Here is an 18710-nt window from a genome sequence, read left to right as displayed (position 1 = left end):
GTGCCGTAGTTTTCTTTCTGTCAAGTGGAGATACCAGTCCCTACCTCACTGGGTGGTCATAAGGACTGGAGATGACGCATAATACTGATAACCATGGTGACACGGTTATTAACGTGAGTTTGGATATTTATTATGGGACAGACATTGTGCAAAATGTGCACGTTAACTCATATAGCGTGCCCAGAACGATGCTCGGCACACTGATACATTTTAAGTGGACTTATTATCCAGAAATTCATAGGAGAGTAAGAAAATGACTTTGGGGGACATGAACATTTAAGAGACATGAATATTTCAAGTCACTTCTCTAGTGTTAGATGAAGTCTCAGCTTCCCTGGAACCTTGATACAAAAGCAAGTATTCACCAAATGGATGAAGTTATGGCTACAGAAAGAAACAAGTCCAAAATCTGTGGCTTTACCCAGTGAAAGTATATTTCTCTTAAACCACATGTCCAATGGGGTCAACTTGGGGTTTTGCTCATTGTTGTCATTCACAGGCCTTGGCAGATGGATGTTTCATCTTGACACCTGTTTTCACAATTACCAACACAGAAGAAAGGGGAATTGGTAACTAAACACTTCTATGCAGAAGTAACATGCATCTCTTTTGCTCACATTGGTTTGGCCAGGGCAAGCCACTTGGCCACATGTAAGTCAAAAATGGTGGAGGAATGCAATCTACCATGCACATATTCAAGGAGAACTAAAACCTTTGTGGACAGCCCAATGACCGTGGACACTAATAATCACCACAGAAGGGCATGCTCTGGCTGATGTTCATCATTGACATTCTGTTTATACAAAATGAATAATAAGACCTACTATACACCGAGCACCTACTGTAGGATAGGTGTTGTGCCAGGTGCTTTTCATTCAAATAGCAGTTAATCCTCCCAAGAAGGTCTTAATAATCTCCATATTATAATGAGGAAACTGGGACTCAGAGTTTCATTTACAAAGGCTTAATAGTATTAAGGACAGCATGAGCATGGTCTGCAGTTTTTCTGGATTTGTAGGGAAATCCTTCAAAAAGAAGAGTGCATTAGGAGGCTATAGAGACGGATTTCTTAATTTTTGAAATCTGAGCACATGCTAGAATGGCAAATAGGTCTTGAGTGTCAGCTCTGACAGATCTGAGTTGGCTGCTAGACAACCGTGATGAGAAAATTCTCTAATGGGATGGAGTAATGTGATTAAGAATGTCTGCTGTGGGCATAGAAAGGGAGTGGCAGCAGGGCAAACAGATGTTTGCCATCTCTGGGCATTTTTCTTAGCTTCTCTGGGTTTCAGTTCTATCACTTACAAAACGAGCTTAATAAAACCTTACTGGAATAAAGATAGGAGCCTGGCCAACATGATTTCTTGATGTCTTCAGAGGGCACCAAAATCCTAGTTTCTAGGTGCATATATTCCCATTTATTTTATGCATAGTGTTTCATCATGTAGTCATGAAAATCCATTAGTATGCATGGGATGGGGCTGGGGCAGGGAGCGCCACAGATTGTCATTGAAAACTCCTAAGGAGAGCAGAGCTGGAGGCCTTTGGCAGGAAGCATGAATCATTTATTGGCACTTAAGGCTGCCAATCATCACTGCCCTACCAAACAACTGTGAGCTAGACATGCTCCTCGTCTATAAAACCAAGGGCTGTGTTTCTCAGTCTGGAGTGATATGCTGGGGAGGCATGAATCCTCCGATTAAAATACCTCATCTTTTCAGTAGTGACTGGAAGAATACAGCAATATATTTTTCGCAAGAGACACTAATCAGGATTCCAATGGGAAATAGCTGGCATACTCAAAAGGTTTTTCAAAGAGATAATATTCTATTTACAGAGGTGTGTTGAGGATTAAGGGGACCAACAGGGAATGGTGAGACACTCAGTGACAAGCAACAGCAAGAGGCCATTAGCACTTGTAGGCCTGAAGGCACAACTGGAGGGGAAGGTGTTCCTGGAACCCGTGAGTGCTGTGGCCAGACAGAAGAGCTGTTTCACCCGATGGCTGGCTGTAGGAACTCCGATGCTGCCCACAATCCTGGCACACACACACACAGCATGGGGAGTAATGCCCAGAATGTTCTCTCATCTCATCTGCTGACATCCTACGAGAGGGCAAGGGGGTCTGGGGGGTACAGGCACAGGAGACAGACCTCTTGGAGGCAGAGAAGGGCGAATAATGAATCTAGAAGAACAAACGGAGAAGGCCCAGCACACAAGAATAGACACGTAAGGTAGAATACTCATGAGTTGTAAAGTCCCATCAGATTTGAATGGGGCGGGGGGGGGAAGCGGGAGGACTGAGACAGAGGGAACCACCTTCAAGTTGATTTGGTGGGGGGCAGGGCATCGGCCTGAGGGAAGTGAATTTGAGGCTCAGCAAAACTTAAACCTACTTTCCTGGACCTAGACTCTTGGGGAACATGGTTGTTTTTAGGTGATAATTTAATATTTTCCCTTATTCTTAAGGTGTCTTGTGAGCATGTCTGCTCATATCCTTGAAGCTGAGGTAAAATAAGGGAGGTGTTTTTGATCTAGTTTGGGTTAGAAGTTGAAGGAGATGGTCTATGGTCTTGGGCTGGCCCCAGTGAAGGAGCCCAAAAGTCCCTCAGGGTGAAGCTTGGGACCCACTTAAGTGATAGACATGGTCCTTCGAGAGCTCTTTCTGTTGTGCATGCTTTGGTAGATTTCTCTTCTTTGCTCTTCAACAAAGGAGGCCCTTCCAGGCCACTGGTCAGATTGACGGCTTCTACTTCCAATGCTGTCCTTGTTGTCTTGGAAACCCATCCCAACTCTGAGCCAGAATAGGGGACTGTCACATTTTCTTCTTTTCTCAGGCCCACACCCCTCTCAAAAGCCAAACACCCCTTCCGACCTCAGAGCAGATCACCCCCTGAGGGCAGAAAAAAGTCTATGACTGCATTGCCCAACACGGCAGACTGTAGCCACGTGTGGCCGTTTACAGTTTAAATGAAATGAGGGGCATCCGGTGGCTCAGTCCATAGAGCATGTGACTCTTGATGCTTGGGGTTGTGTGTGTGAGCACCATGCTGGGTGGAGAGATGACTTAAAAATAAAATCTTTAAAAAAATAAATTTTAAGTGAAATTACATTAAAAAATTTAGTTTCTGAATCACACTAGCCACATTTCAAGTGCTCAACAGTCACACCGGCTGTGTTGTATTAGCACAAAACATTCCCATCATTATAGAAAGTTCTATTGGACAGACTGGTCTAGATCCTTCCCGGGGCCTTGACTGGGCAAGGGGCTGGCAACAGGATTCAAAAACTGTCTTCACCTGCAGAATCTTCTCCTTGATAACAGGTGACCCTATCTGGGCTTGTACGGTTTTCTTGTGCAGCCAGCAAAATACTGATGATCATTGTAGCCTACGTTTATGTAGTTCTTAACATGTTGCAAAACAGTGTGCTGAAGGTTGTTAATACATTGTCATGTGATGACCACACAGCCTGACAAATCTCCACTTGAATGATGCAGAAACTAAGGCCCAGAGAAATTAAGTGACCATACAACTATTAGCTTATCCCATATGGAATCCTTGATACTCAAGCCATTTTTGATTCAACCGCCTAGTAAATGACAGAGCCAGGGTTCAAATCCAGATCCAACGACTATGTCAGGTTCAGTGTGGCTGAGCCTCTGTAAGTGATAACTTTGAGACCTACTTCATAGGGCTGTAGAGGATTCATTGAAATAATTTTGGCTCTGTGCCTGGCACACAGTAGGGCTTTTGGAACGTTAGTCTTTTTGGTTTTAATTCCCTTCTGTTATTACCGCTGTCTTGGAAGGTAGAATACAGCTGTCTAAGCAGATGTGCCTAGTGAGATGGGGGGGAGTGCACTGCCATTTACCGGATCCCCTCACAGGGACCTGGAATAGCTCCTCTTCCTCACCAAGCGCTCCCCCAGCTATAATCCCAACCAGTCCCCACCTCCTTCCATCAGGGCACCTCTTCTGCCCCGAGCCCAGGGAGGGAATGTGATGAACATTGGCTCTTCCCATTCCCTGTGCCCTCAAGAGCCCAGCAGATGTACTTCGTCAACAAACCCCTCAACTGAAGACCTCAGAAGGAGCTGGAAGGCTGGAGGCGGGACCAAAGGGGCTACTGCCGCCCTGAGCGTGTCAGGGGGTTATATAAGGTCTGCTCCAAGCCTCCTGCATGCGGTGACTCTGTTTTCATGATTGTTTCTGGCAAGGAGTAAAATTTGAAACCCCTCCCTCTTTTATTTAGCAAGAGGGGAGAGGAGTGTCCCCTGGCTGAGTGTCTTGCTGTTCGGGTGGGGTTTTAGAATTTGGGGGTAATTTCCATCCATATGAGGAAATTTTGTATCTCAAAAACAGTAATGTTGGCTAGATAATAAAAATATGAGATGCCTGGTTAAATTTGAATTGCAGATAAGCAATAGATAATTTTTTTTTTAAGATTTTATTTATTTATTAGAGAGAGAGCACATGAGAGGGGGGAGGGTCAGAGGGAGAAGCAGACCCCCCGCCGAGCAGGGAGCCCGACGCGGGACTCGATCCAGGGACTCCAGGATCATGACCTGAGCCGAAGGCAGTCGCCCAACCAACTGAGCCACCCAAGCGCCCAGCAATAGATAATTTTTTAGTAGAAGTATATATGATACAATATTTGGGACATATCTACTAAAAATATTTATTTATCTGAAATGCAATTTTACCTGGACGTCCTGTATGTTATCTAGCGACCTTACAATACAATTATTGTATTGTATATTGTATTGTATTGTATTATGTCTACCCTTCAGATGCTAGGTCATTTATGATGATGTTAAGGACACTTGGGGATGAGGGGGAGACTTACATCTAGTTTTGCCGACTGCATCCTAGTTTCATATTCATAGCTCTTTGTGAAGTGATTTAGACTCATGGTTCTCAAAACATGGTCCCTGGACCAGAAATGTCAGCATCACCTGGTATTTGGTAGAAATGCAAATAAATTGCCGTGTCCCGCCCCAGACCTATGAATCAGACACTCTGCAGGGTGGGACTCAGCATTCTAACAAACCCTCCAGGTGATGCTGATATAGGTTGAGAACCACAAGTTTAGACTCTGAGCAATCAGACGGTCCTGGGGTTGAAACCCAGGCCCACCATTTACTGACTGTGTCAACTTGGCAGAATTACTTACCTTCTCTGAGCCTCTGTGTCTTCCTAAACAAAACTGAAATATAATACCTTATTTAGGGATGTATTAAGGATTAAGTGAAGTTACATATTATGAAATAAAACCCACAGTGCCTGTTACTATAAGAAAGCACAAAACAATTACTCTTTTATTGTACAAATAGAGGTCCATTGGTGCCCTGAGACAAATCTGATGGTCAGCATGGCAAAAACCCTAGTTACAGGAGTGATCTCTGCTCAGTTCAAACAAGGCTTTAATTTCCAGAAATGCAATTTCCAGCAGTCCTATGGAGGGAGGAAGGAATTAGGAGGAGAGGGGGCAGGGCGAGAAAGGACCAGGACCCAGTGGGGACTGGTTTTCTGACCCACAGACAAGCCCAGGGCAGAGAGTCACGTTGATTGAATTCCCTTCCTTCAGTGCTCCGCCCAGAACAGCTGTCCAAAAGGCAGGGTTTTAAAACAATTTTTTTGTTGTTTTTTCATGGAAAGGTGAGGGAGAGGAGGCCTGAGAGGGGAGGACGTGTCAGGGTGCCTATCAAGGGAGAGTGATTGGCACACTTGGGCATGTTTCACAGGGAGGGTCTGGGGCCTCCTGTGATCAGCTTTGGCTCTATTGACTTTTGGGGTCAGATAATTCTTTATAATGTGGCTGGCTGGTGCATGTGGAGCAGCATCCCAAGCCTCTACCTACGAAATGCCCATAGCCACTCTCATCCTCCCTCACAGTTGTGACAGTCAAAAACGTGTCTAGTCATGGCAAATGTCCCAGGATCAAGGGGGCCTAGGGGTACCAAATACCCCTGGGCTGAGAACCACCTGTCTGGAGTGTGTATCAGACAAGAGCCACTCACACAATTTTAATAGCTACCATTTACTGAACATATATTATCTCCAGTCCCCATGCTGATCTTACAAGGTAGGTCTTATTACCTACTTTTTACAATTGAAGAAACTGAGGCTCAGACAGTTAAAGCAACCTCCCTAAACCCTACATCCAGTAGGTCTGGGCTTCTGACTGAGGTTGGTCTAACTCTAAAGCTCATGCTACAACCTTCTCTCTTTCTCTCTGGAAAATGAAGGATTTTTTTTTTTTTTCTTCAAGAAACTCTTCTCATGTCAACTCAAGTTCAAAAATACTTATTGAGAAGCCATGAGAAGCCGTAATAGAAATCTAAGATGTTGCTCCTCTCAAGGAGTTTTTAGTACCAGTGTCGCTGGGGAGGTCAGACTCGTACAACACTGTTAAAGAACAAATGAGGCAGTTCCAGTTGGGGCCAAAATGGACATTTCCAGAAGTAGCACTCCGAACTGGATGTCCTTTGTGTATGACTGTCTCCTATGTCCTTGTACTGTCAATTCTGATAACGCAAAGGAGGACTGAAACCTTGAGGTTCACGGCGTCTACCACCCATGTGTCCTTCGAAACATCAACTCTCTTGCCTTTGTGGGGGCTGTAGGTGGCTTCTAGCCAAACACTCCGCCATCTTCTTTCTGGCTCTTTGCAGGAACTCTACTTTTCCCCTTTCCCTTCTCATGGCAGTATACTCATAAGCTTTGAGCTTGCTGTAGTAATCAGAAAATTTGTTGTAGAGGATGGAAATTGGCATTCCGTTGAGGATAATTCCAAAAGCAATGCAGAGGAAGGCAAAAAGCCTGCCCAGGATGGTCTCTGGGTACATGTCTCCATATCCCACAGTGGAGATGCTCACCTGTAGTGGAAAGAAAGTGAGATGGAATGGTTAGCAATGTGATGGAGGAGAAGAGAAGGAGAGAACCAGGTAGGAAAGTGTCCTCTGACTCCCTGAAGGTACATGTGGGTCAGGTAACAGCTCCCACAGAGCCAGCTTTAGGAGGTACGAAGGTTTGCCTGCAGGATCTGCATCATGGAAAGAACACAAGCTGTGGAGCTGGAAGTCTTGGGCTTAAACCCTGACTATTATAAGTTTTCTTATACACAATACAGGGGATATCATAGCTACTTTAAGGGGTTGCGAAGAGCATATAAGTTGCCGTGTGTAAAGTTCCTGGGGTAGCATGGCTTCAGTAAATGTTTGTCTCGGGCGCCTGGGTGGCTCAGTTGGTTAAGTGACTGCCTTCAGCTCAGGTCATGATCCTGGAGTCCCCGGATCGAGTCCCGCATTGGGCTCCCTGCTCAGCAGGGAGTCTGCTTCTCCTTCTGACCCTCCCCCTTCTCATGCTCTCTATCTCATTCTCTCTCTCAAATAAATAAAATCTTAAAAAAAAAAATGTTTGTCTCTGCCTCCCCTAAGAGGGGTCAGCTTTAGGACCAGGGACCCTGGGTTTGCCCACATGATAGGCGTACCAGGAAGAGCTCGGGCTTAGAACCAGTCATATGTGGGTCCAAGTCCTAACTCTGACCCTTCCCCACTGAATACCCATGAGCAAAACATTCAGTCTCTGAGCCTTATTTCCTTCATCTAAAATAGGAGGATAATACCCAACTCTTCATCTTCTCCTGAAGACTAAATAAGAAAATGAATATAAAGCACTTAACCCAGTATCAGGCCCACAAAAGGCATTAAACAACCTCCTTGGTTGTGCTTCTCTCATCTTGAAAATGGAGACATAATTATATTATAATTAATACTTCTCAGAGTTATTATGTCATTCAAATGAGATATTGTATATGAAGGTGCTCTAATCACAAATGTCTGGAGAAACACACTCATTATTTTGCAAAGGGACTTTTCTGTAAGACATCACAGACCAAAAATATGTTCATCCTGTATGAAATTTCTCCCATCACTCTTGCATACCGCTTTAAATTCCACTAATTAGAGATTTATTTAGGTTAACAAGCTTCTGTTTTAAAATGCAGATACCCATGGGACTAGTTATCAGTCAGCAGAGCCAGAGAAAACCTGGGAAAATCTCTTGGGGCCTATTTTTTAAGCCTCATGTACTGAGCCTCCCGTCAATCCCCAGACTATTGGCAAATTACTAAAAGGCTTGTAGGCAGGGTTGTTGCTTAGTTGGAAAAAAACCCCTGTGCATTGCACAACTCCAGGGGGCACTGTTTGCTTCATCAATCTGTGGTGTTGCCATGATTTTCTGGCAGATGGTATTAAAATGGACAGTTAGCCTGTTGACCTGTACTTAGATGGTGTTTAGCTTAGAAATATAAACATTTTTGTTTTGATGTAAGGGTTAGTTTGAACTTGGGGGAAGTGTGATTGATTAGTTTGGATGGAATAGAGAAGCAGGCCGGCTGGGCTAATCTGGTGTTGCTGATAAGAACCACAGCTCCATCCAGACCATAAAAAAGTGAAAGCTTGACCTCCTTTTTTTTACCACCTCTCACTGCTTCATCTATAGTGAGGGACCTGCTAAGGGTGCGCTGCCCCTTCCCATGTGTGGAAGAATACAAACAAGCACCTAAGAGAGGCAGGATGGTGTAGACTAGTTTAAAGAAACAGAGATGGCATTAGGCTACATGGCTCTGAATCCACCTCCCAGCTGTGTGACTTGGGCAAGTCCCTTACATTCTCTCTGGCTCTGCTTCTACTTGTGAAATACGGGGAGAATAGTAGTACCTATCCCATAAGGGTGTTAAGGGAATGAAGGAGTGCCTGGTGCAGTGTATGAGTATTAATGTTAAGTTCTCATGCTTATTAGACCAATGGGCTGGGGCGCCTGGGTAGCTCAGTTGGTTAAGTGACTGCCTTTGGCTCAGGTCATGATCCTGGAGTCCCAGGATAGAGTCCCACATAGGGCTCCCTGCTCAGCGGGGAGTCTGATTCTCCCTCTGATCCTCCCCCCCCGCCATGCTCTCTCTCTCTCAAATAAATAAATAAAATCTTTTAAAAAATTAAAAAAAAAAAGACCAGTGGGCTGCGGAAATGGGCTCCTGCTTGGATCCTGCTGAACAGGAGGGAAACGGGGTGGGGAGCACTGTAGCTCCAGATTTTTGCACCAAAGGATGATGAGAGGCAATGGTACCGTGAGATCGTGGGTTAATCTCAAAGTGTGCTCGTGTGTGTGTCTTGTCACTGGCCGTACCCAAAGTAAAAGAACTTGAGTCCGGTCTCTGTCTGGGTACATGAACTGAAACATGGTTTTCATAGGTCACGAAGCACAGCACTCATACCTCTGTATGAATGTTGAGTCACTCAGTCTACTTGGCGTAGAGGCAGCCTACAGGGAGTCTGGTAACAGGGGTGAGTGACAGGAAGGAGTAGTTCAGGACAGGAAGCATCCATGAAAGGCCAAAGCAGAGGCTTTGAGGTAAACCAGCCTGCAAGATGGGAGGCAGGGGGCTAGGAGGATACAGAGGAAGATAATTGAGACAAAGTGCCTATTTTAAACTTCTGATCAATCCCCACACTGGCTTTACTTTACTCCCAACCTCAGCTTCATTTTTTTTTTTTTTTTTTTTTTTGGCTGAACTTCGAGTGAAGGGTCAAAAATGAAGACAGTTGTTAGCTTAAGGCAGATTAAATATTTGATGCTCATAATATGGTCTAAATATTTTTGTATATCTTGGATCTTTATTTTTAGAGAAAAGATCTCTTCTGCTAGGAGACTCTGTGTGACTGGTCCTGAAGAATTTGTTCAAAACGCACAGCTAATCTTTACATTGTCTGTTCTCTGGACAGTTTGACTCAACCAGTGACTTGGTTCTTGCTCCTTGGCTCCAAGAGGAATGCAGAATTCCTTGGCTTTGGAGGTCTTTTCTCCATGTTCCACAGACCAAACCCATTTCTCCCTTCATGAACATTAAAAATGGAAAGCCCTAAACTGACACATGTGACCTCAAAGAGTGAGTTCTCACATTAGGAGGGGTTGGGTCAGAAATGTGACTAGAATTCCTGCAATCCATCTTAATATCCTGAAAACACTGGCTGGCTCAGCCACTCCATAAACTGGAAGCATACCATTCCGTGGAAGGCTTACATATTTTCCCTAGCCTTTGAGTCCCAAACGCCAGAATGTGACCTTCCCTCAGAAGCTCACCCATTAATCAGCAAATCTTGGCCTCTTAAACATTACAAGGAGGACAAGCATCCAGTTTTTCTCTGAAACTTCAGAATGACTATACTGGAATTTCTCTTTCAACAAGGAATGTTTGTTTCCTTCGTAATGAACGAGGCACAGATTAAATCTTGGCACCCAGTAATCCATGTATGTAGGAAATATCCCAGGGAACACAACAGATTTTTCAAAATAATGAAGCCCCGCCCTTCTAGTGTTCCCCAAAAATTTGAGGTGGTGAAGACTAGTGGCTAAATTATTACACACCTCAATGCATATTGTCCTTTAAAGGATTTAGCTTCAAAGGCTATATGTAGCCTATCCATGCTGTTGTTGCTACAAATATTTGAGGAATTCCTCTTTGGATTATAATCTGCACAGAGGATTCAGTGGTATGACTTTGAAACAAGTAGTCTTAGCCACCTCAAGGGTTAACTCTAGGTGTCAATCTTAAACTCAAGGGTCTTGACTGTATTTTAAAATATCAAATCCACCCTCCAGAAGATGAAGATTTGGCACCATCACAAAGAAGTAAATGGACATATCACAGTCTCCAAAGATAATTCCTCAGTGGAATTCAAAGCATGTTCTGAGGGGTGGAAGCACTGTTAGAATGAGGTCATGGGTGAAGACAGGACCTTAAAGAGAATCAACCAGCCTCATCCCTATGTTAAAGTCGTGACATGTATGTAAATTGTGCAATAAGGAGGAGGTGTGCAAAAGCTAAGGCAAATGTGGGATCTGTTCATCCAGCCATAGAAAGGTATATGAGGTAATGATGATGTCCTCTGTATCCACTGTTTCCTTGGTACTTTTCCCTGTCCTCTACGACTCCATGTCCCACAAGTCCTACTGACCCACAGGAGGAGCATAGTTTAAAGACCTAAAAGGGGACTACTCCAGAGTTGGGAGTCCGCAGGAGCAAAATTCATAGTAGTGCCTAAGATCCTTTGCCCCATTTACGGCTCCTTTGCTATTTCTGAAGGATCTAAGAGGATGCTGCCTCTTTTTACTGCTGTCTAATGCAGACACTGACCCATTGTCTCTCAGTCCCAAGCGAGACACTCTGTACTTATTCCCTACGGTCCTGCAGCGGGGAGTCTGCAACTACATTTCCCAGACCACCTTGCTCACTGGCTTCTGGCTGTGTTCTGCAAAGGAGAGAGTGTTGGGACGCTGAAGGTGGCTTAGGAACTAAGGGTCTCTATTCCTGTTTCTGGTGTCTGTCATTGTCCTCCAATAAGCAGATAGCCGTGGCTCAGGCATCTTTTGGCGCATAGGACGCTAACCTCATGGTATCATCCTAAGAGGCCCTGCGACAGCCCCTCAGTAGCTCCTTCTCTGTTCTTGTGGGTTCCAGTAATTTGACATTCTATTTGTTCCCCCAGTTTTAGGGTTGATAGCTATTGCATGCAGTAACCAATCTCTGGGGTCTCTTCGTTTCCCCTTGCTGCTCTTCCAACCTTCTGACATTCCTGTATCTATAACCCTGCATCAAATTCCATCTGTTTAAAATATCCACTCTTTTTTTTTGTTCTGTTTTCCTGACTAACTTGGCTGATGCACGTTCCAAATGGGTCTTCTTAAAGCAAGCAATCAATCCATAAAAATAAAATAAAATAAAAATCTCAGTGATCTTGTAAGTGCCATCTATCTGCAAGGACATGATAACATGCTTTGGGAAAACAAAGATAGGACAAGGCCTCTGTGGCACAATTATCTGTTCCCTCAGCTAGAGATAAATTTTCTTTCTGAAGAGTTTTTGTTAGTTTTTGAAGGAATGAGCTCATGACATAGTTTCCTGTTTGGTTTCTATAGTTTGAACTCACTCTTGAAGCTCAGAAGGAAATGGGCCGTTGAACAGTTCAGTTGCCCTTTTCTGCTTTAACACTGAGCCACGCCGGAGGCCAATAATGACGGTGTCGTCACAGAGCTGACTCTTCTTGCCGGGCCGGGCCATGCATTTCCCACACCCAGGCAGCCTGGAGAGGCCCAGCATGGCTGGAGCTGTTCCGGGTGGATGCCTACTTATCTGGACACGCAGAGGCTCTCCCAGGAGACAACAGCTGACCCCTTCATATGTCTTACAGTCTCTCTCTTTCCAGTAGAGAAGGAATCACTTCTGTTTTACTTTCCCTCAAATGAATCTGGAAGCAAAGGTTATGGCTTCCACGTGATAAAGACTATCAACTAGACAGCTCTGGTAGCTTCTGTTTACGGCGGATGTACCACAGGCTAGCATTTTACATGTGTTTCCTATTACATTAGTGCTTACAAGTAATCTCCATTTGACAGATGAGTAGGACGGGGCTATCTTACATCCTAACGCATGAGCATTTGCAGACGTGAATGTCCACGAGGGATTTGCTCTGCAACTGCAGAAGTATTCACAGCAATGAAGATTACTGTATTCCTCTTAAAACCTTGAGTTGAATTACAAGAGCAAGGTTGTAGGATCCTTGGCATAGAGAGAGGGAAGATGATGAGAAGCAAGTCAGATTTTGGGGTTTTCGAAAAAGTACTAGCAGCACATGAAGAATGGCTTAGAGAATCTGTCTCTAGTGAGGTTGAATATACAAGGCGTAGAGCACTGGAGTCTGGAAGACACTATTAGTCAGTGTGTGAGTGTTTTCTGCTGTGTACATATATTTGAGCAGTGAGAGCTTCCTACAGTAGAATGATTGTATTACCTAATTTTTTAAATGGAAATACAGCTGACACACAATGTTAATTTCAGGTGAACAACATAGTGACTCAACAAGTCTGTATGTTATGCTACCGTCTGTCACCATACAACCCGATTACGACACCACTGACTATATTTCCTTTGCTGTACCTTTCATCCTTGTCATTTAAAATTCTATGACTGGAAGACTGTACCTCGCACTCCCTTTCACCCCTAGGCCCCACCTACATACATGCTGGTCTACATACTTGGAAAAATGGAAACTTGACTCTCAAACTTGGTAGTATATCATCAGCATGTAGATTTGCTCTTCTCCCCTCCTGCTTTACTCACCTCCATAGAATTCATATTCTAATTTATAATGATATATTGCTTTACCCATCCCCCACCACCACCTTGCCCTCTGGCAACCTCTAGTTTGTCACATATAAGTGAAATCATGTGGCATTTGTCTTTCTCTAATTTATTTCACTTAGCATAATGCCTTCTAGGTCTTCTGCAAGTGGCAAGATCCCCTTCTTTTATTATGGCTGAGTAATATCATATGTATGTGTGTGTGTGTGTGCGCGTGCGCGCATCTATCTATTCATCTATCGATGGACACTTGGGCTGCTTCCATAATTTGGCTATTGCAAATAATGCTGCAGTGAACATAGAGGTGCATATATCTTTTCAAATTACTGTTTTCATGTTCTTTGGGTAAATACCCAGAAGTGGATTTCGAGATTGTACAGTATTTCTATTTTTTAATTCTTTTTTAGGAAACTCCATACTGTTTTCCACAGTGGCTGCACCAATTTACATTCCAGCCAACAGTGCATGAGGGTTCCTTTTTCTCCACATCCTTGCCAACTCCTGTTATTTCTTGTTGTTTTCTAGGAATTCTGACAGGTGTGAGGTGATATCTCATTGCAGCTTTGATTTGCATTTTCCTGATGAGTAATGTTGAGCACTTTTTCATGTGTACGTTGGCCATATGTACGTCTCTTTTCAAAAAATATCAGTTCAATGGACCTAATTCTTTATATCCTCCTGCATCCAAGCTCTTTGCCATAAAACTTTTCAGTGCTTTCCTACACTGGGTGGGCTAATCTGGTCTGCTCTTGGACTCTGAATTTGGCCTTGTGACTTGCTTTGGCCAATGGGTTGAGCAAATGACATGAACAGAACCTTATACAGTGCTCACATGATTGAAATTGCATTCCATCTCTTGCCCGTTGCCATGGCCATGGGTACATGCCTGCTGGAGGATGAAGATGTGGTCTAGTCCTCTCGTTCATCCCAGCTGTCAGCCAGCTGATCATCAGACCTATGAGTGACTGGCACCAGCCCAAATGAGAAGAACCTTCTGCTTGCAGCCAGCCTAAACTGCTGACTTGCAAACTCATAAGCTAAATCAATGCTTGACATTTTAAGCGATTAAATTTTGGGGTAGTAGTTTGTGGTGCATCATTATTATAGCAATAAATAACAATTTATGAATAGCTGAACATGCATTTATCATGGGTGTGTGCTCAGAAAATTTTAAATTACAAAATGTGTAACCAATAAAAGGCTTGGAGACAACTGCATCAGAGTTAGTTTTGGGATTCTACTTCTTATTCTCATTTCTGTTCAGTCATGTCTATATAGATGGGTTTCTTCTCACCCTTCAAATTTCAGCTCAATGTCATTTTCTCCAGGAGGGCTTCTCTGGCCATCCTATCAAAGGTAGATTCCACACCCAGCCATCTCTGTCTCTCTATCCTATTATCTCTATCTCTCTATCCTATTATCTCATACAAGACACCCCAGTATCCAAAATTATATATTCTTTTTCTCCATTAGAATGTAAACTGCATGAGGGAAAGAAATTCATCGCTTTGGGGTTTTTGTTCTATCACCCAGTATCCCTAGTGTTTAGATTACCCACTTGGCACCCTGGAAGTGATAAAAAAAATTCTACCTCAATGAAATGAGTAAGATGGATTTTGAGATTCTCATGAAGAATTCATCTTCATGTTTTGCATCTTTTATTTGGTATCTACATAAGGAAACAAGACATTCTGTCTGCATCATTTTGACAGTGTTCTTTTCTCTTTGCTCTACTGAGAATATGGACCCTTGGTACACAATGTGGAATGCCATCAGAAGTGTGGAGGAGAATCTGCTAATCTATATTGTCCTGGGGCCTAGAGCAGTGTTTAAATGTTCAAAGGGGGAACTGCTCCTATTGTTTTCATAGATTAGTTTAGAAATATCTAATTCATAATGATTTTTACTAGTCTATAAAATGCTCAGAGAATAAGATGGACAAAAGCCATTGGTCAAGGTTAAGGTTAGTCAACAGTAAGGCTGAAATGTGCAAATTTTGGCCTGTGAAAAGAGTGCCTGATAGAATGGTCACAAAAGAAAACTCGCATTGGCAAAAGCAATAATCGTTAAACTTTATTATCAGTAAAAATTGAATGGTGATTCAATTTTTATTGTAAAACTTATGGAAAAAACTGATTTTGACTAAAACAATTTTAGTTAACATAAAAAGGGGGTAATTTGAAAGTTTTGAGTGTCATTGTACATTAAACAGATCAAGTAATTAAATGGAATTAATAGGCATTCCCTTCAGGAAATTTTTAAAAAAGAAACATCATTAGCAACAGAATTCTTATCAATTTTTGTATTAATATACAAAATTTTAAAAAATTTTGTGGGTTGAAAATATAGTATCAAAATGTCCCCTAGGCCCCACCTACCTACATACATGCTGGTCTTCTAAGATACTTGGATAAATGGAAACTTGACTCTCAAACTTGGTAGTATATCATCAGCATGTAGATTTGCTCTTCTCCCTTCCTGCTTTACTCACCTCCAAAGTAAATGTCATTTGCTGGGGACAAAGCATCCTCTTTCAGCTCCATCTGTACACATGATTTATCTACTATGGGGATGACCTTTTGTCACCTGAAATATGATCAGAGGTGTGGCACTGGACTAGCTCACTGGGAAGAGCCTAATGTCCTCCCATCACTGAAGAAAGCTCACAAATCCTGTTTGATATGAGTGCTCTGCTTTTCAGTGACAGAAGACTAACTGAATTATAGAGCTCTGTAGCCACCCTTTTTTAGAGACAAGCAAACTGAGGACAGGGAGTAAGGGAGCGAGGTTTTACAATTATTTAGGGTCACAGTTAATTATTAGCAGAGCTGGGACTAGAATCTAAATGTAAATCTTCCATCTTGCTGAACTACATTGTTAGTAACCCTGGGTTGGTTCATCTCAGAAATCTAGACCAGATTCTAGGTTCTAACACACCCAGGGTTAATGTTGAAAATAACTAGTTCCTTACATGGGAAAAACTGGTTATATTTGCTTAATGTTTTTAATGGCATTGCAAACCATCTAGTTTTAAAAATAGAGAAATCACACACCCACTTCTTCCCTCTATGTATAAATGTTCACTTATCCATCAGCATGTCCGGTGATTCCGGGATTTCCCAGAGATTTTGCGTAGCATGCCAGAAATACGGGTATTTGAGTAAATGGCATAAATTACTACAAGGAGGCAAATGCCAAAGAAAACAACAAAAATGACCCAAAGCCTGCAAATTAGGCAAGGCACGCCCCAGAAGTGAAGCCTGACAGAGGCAGTGCTGGGTGTAGGAAGGGCATGGATTTTTGCCTTGGATGGTCTTAGGTTTGGGTCGTCACTCCACTACCTTTAGCTGGGTGTCTACACTCAAATCGTCTGCACCTCAATTCCTCCAGGCAAGAATACCAGGTCCCAAAGGAACTTCAGTGACACTGGGGCAACTTTCAGTTGTAGATGCTTCTTTCCACAGTCAGGATTGGCTAGGAGCAGTGGGATTTCAGTTAGGGTGGACACTGGTCAGCCGAGTCTCACCTATTCCCTGCATAAACTTATAGTTTCCTTCAAATCTGAAGCCATTTCCAATTTGTCCTCTTAAAAAAAAAAAAAAAATGGTCCTTACCCGTTTCACGATCCTAACCGTGATACCGAAATAAGAGAACATCTACAAACCATTTAGGACAACAGGTGTTGGATAAGTGGCGACTAAGAATGAGGATGATGGATTTCCCCACATACACAAACAAGGAATCCTTCTTAAAGTCAGCCTGCCCAGGGATTTAAGACTAAATCTAGATCTGGAAATTCCTAGGACCAAGTCGAATTCAGTTACTTATGGCAACTTGTTTTTGTTCGCTGCGGGCAGCAAAGGCCTGGAGAGAAGCAGTGGGCCCCTAAGCGAGGCAGCGAAAAGGTCGGGGAACAAAGCAAGGCAGAGGTGGCCGATGACCCCGGGAAGGGAGGCCTGGCGTCTGCCAGGCTGGGGAAGGGGCCGGGAAGCCAGAGCCTTGGTACTCACCGCGGCCCACCACCAGGCGTGGGGGATGCTGGTGAAGTTGGTGTTGGGCATGTCGTGCTCCACCGAGTAGACAGCGGCCGAGAAGGTGAGGATGCCCATGGTGATGAAGAGCATCAGGCAGCCCACCTGCTGGTAGCACTGGCGCAGCGTGAAGCCGAAGGCGCGCAGGCCGGTGGAGTGGCGCGCCAGCTTGAGGATGCGCAGCACGCGCATGAGGCGCATGATGCGCAGCACCTGGCCCACCTTGCCCACGCGGCCCACAGCCTCTATGTCGTGCTCCCGCCGCGAGCCCTTGCCGGGCCGCGGGTCCTCGCCCGTGAAGCCCTCGAGCAGCAGTTGCAGGTAAAGCGGCAGGATGGCCACCAGGTCGACCACGTTGAGGGCGCTGCGCGCGAAGCGCCGCAGGTCGGGCGTGGAGGCGAGGCGCAGCAGGAACTCGAGCGTGAAGAAGGCGATGCACAGCATCTCCACGTGCTCCAGGATGGGCGGCGGGTCGCCGCTGCTCGCGCCCCGCCCCGCCTGCTGCTGCATCTCCTCCACCGTGTTGAGCGCCAGCGCCACGACGGAGATGAGCACGAAGAGGCTGGAGGCCACCCCGATGGCCTTGGCGGCCGCCGACGAGAAGGGCTTCTCCATGAGGTTCCAGAGGCGGCGGCGCTGCGGCGCGTAGAAGCGCATGTCGCGGAAGAGCTCCTCGGCCTCCTCGGCCTGCGCCTGGGCGCGCAGCTCGCGCTGGATCCTGAGCTGGTCGCGGAGCTCGTCGCGCCGCTCCTCGAAGCAGATGCGGCAGCAGCGCGGCGCGTAGCGGAGCCGCACGCCCCAGTAGCCCAGCTCCTCCAGGAAGCGGCGCGGGCACAGCCCGTCCAGCACCAGCAGCACCCCGGACGCGTAGAAGTTGGACACCAGCTGGAAGACGGCCGGGTCGCGGTCGAAGAAGTACTCGTCCGTCCGCTGCTCGTAGTCGTCACACAGGCTCAGCTGGCGGCTGCGGCTGGAGGACGTGGCCAGGCGGCCCAGGCGCGTCTTGGGGTAACAGGCCAGCTGGCAGCAGGCCAGGCGGTAGCTTTGGCCGCCCACGTTCACGTTCAGCGTGGACGACACGACCGGGAGGTCGCACTTGGCGCCTGGCTGCCCGTCCTCCTCGCCCGGCTCGTCCCTCGGGTCGTCCTCCTCCTCCCTGTCCTCGTCCTCCTCGATGTAGTAGTTACAGCTGCCCTCGGGCCACAGCGGGATGCTGGCCTGGGAGCCGGAGCGGGCCCCCACCGAGCAGACGCTCCGGCGGGGCTGGCCGCCCCCCGCCTGGGACGCGAGCTCGCTCTCCGTACCGGTCCAGGGCCTGCAGCCCCAGGACCGCCTCCTCTCGCTCTGCCTGAGCATGGCCGCGCGAGGCGAGCCCCTTGTTTGGCCTCCTGGCCGTCGTCGGGTCTCGGGCCGGTCCCTGCCCCCGGGACGGCGGAGCCTGCACCCTGCGCTGCCTTGGACCAGCCTGCCCGGGACG

At 45.5% G+C, this 18710-nt stretch overlaps 1 protein-coding gene across 1 annotated transcript; it reads right to left on the bottom strand.

The window, feature by feature from the left end:
• Positions 1 to 6597: 6597 nt before the first annotated feature.
• KCNV2 (potassium voltage-gated channel modifier subfamily V member 2) lies at positions 6598 to 18589 on the bottom strand. The gene is made up of 2 exons (XM_035029134.1): positions 17213 to 18589; positions 6598 to 6879 (listed from the first exon to the last, which is right to left on the bottom strand). Exons 1-2 carry the CDS (start codon positions 18587 to 18589, stop codon positions 6598 to 6600), a joined length of 1659 nt encoding a protein of 552 aa, XP_034885025.1.
• Between the last annotated feature and the right edge of the window lie 121 nt (positions 18590 to 18710).

Source organism: Mirounga leonina, unplaced genomic scaffold (assembly GCF_011800145.1).
Source record: "Mirounga leonina isolate KUSES-001 unplaced genomic scaffold, KU_Mleo_1.0 Mir_224, whole genome shotgun sequence".
Lineage (NCBI taxonomy): Eukaryota > Metazoa > Chordata > Mammalia > Carnivora > Phocidae > Mirounga > Mirounga leonina.
The sequence above is the reverse complement of the archived record's forward strand: the minus strand, read 5'-3'. Positions and strand labels throughout refer to the sequence as shown.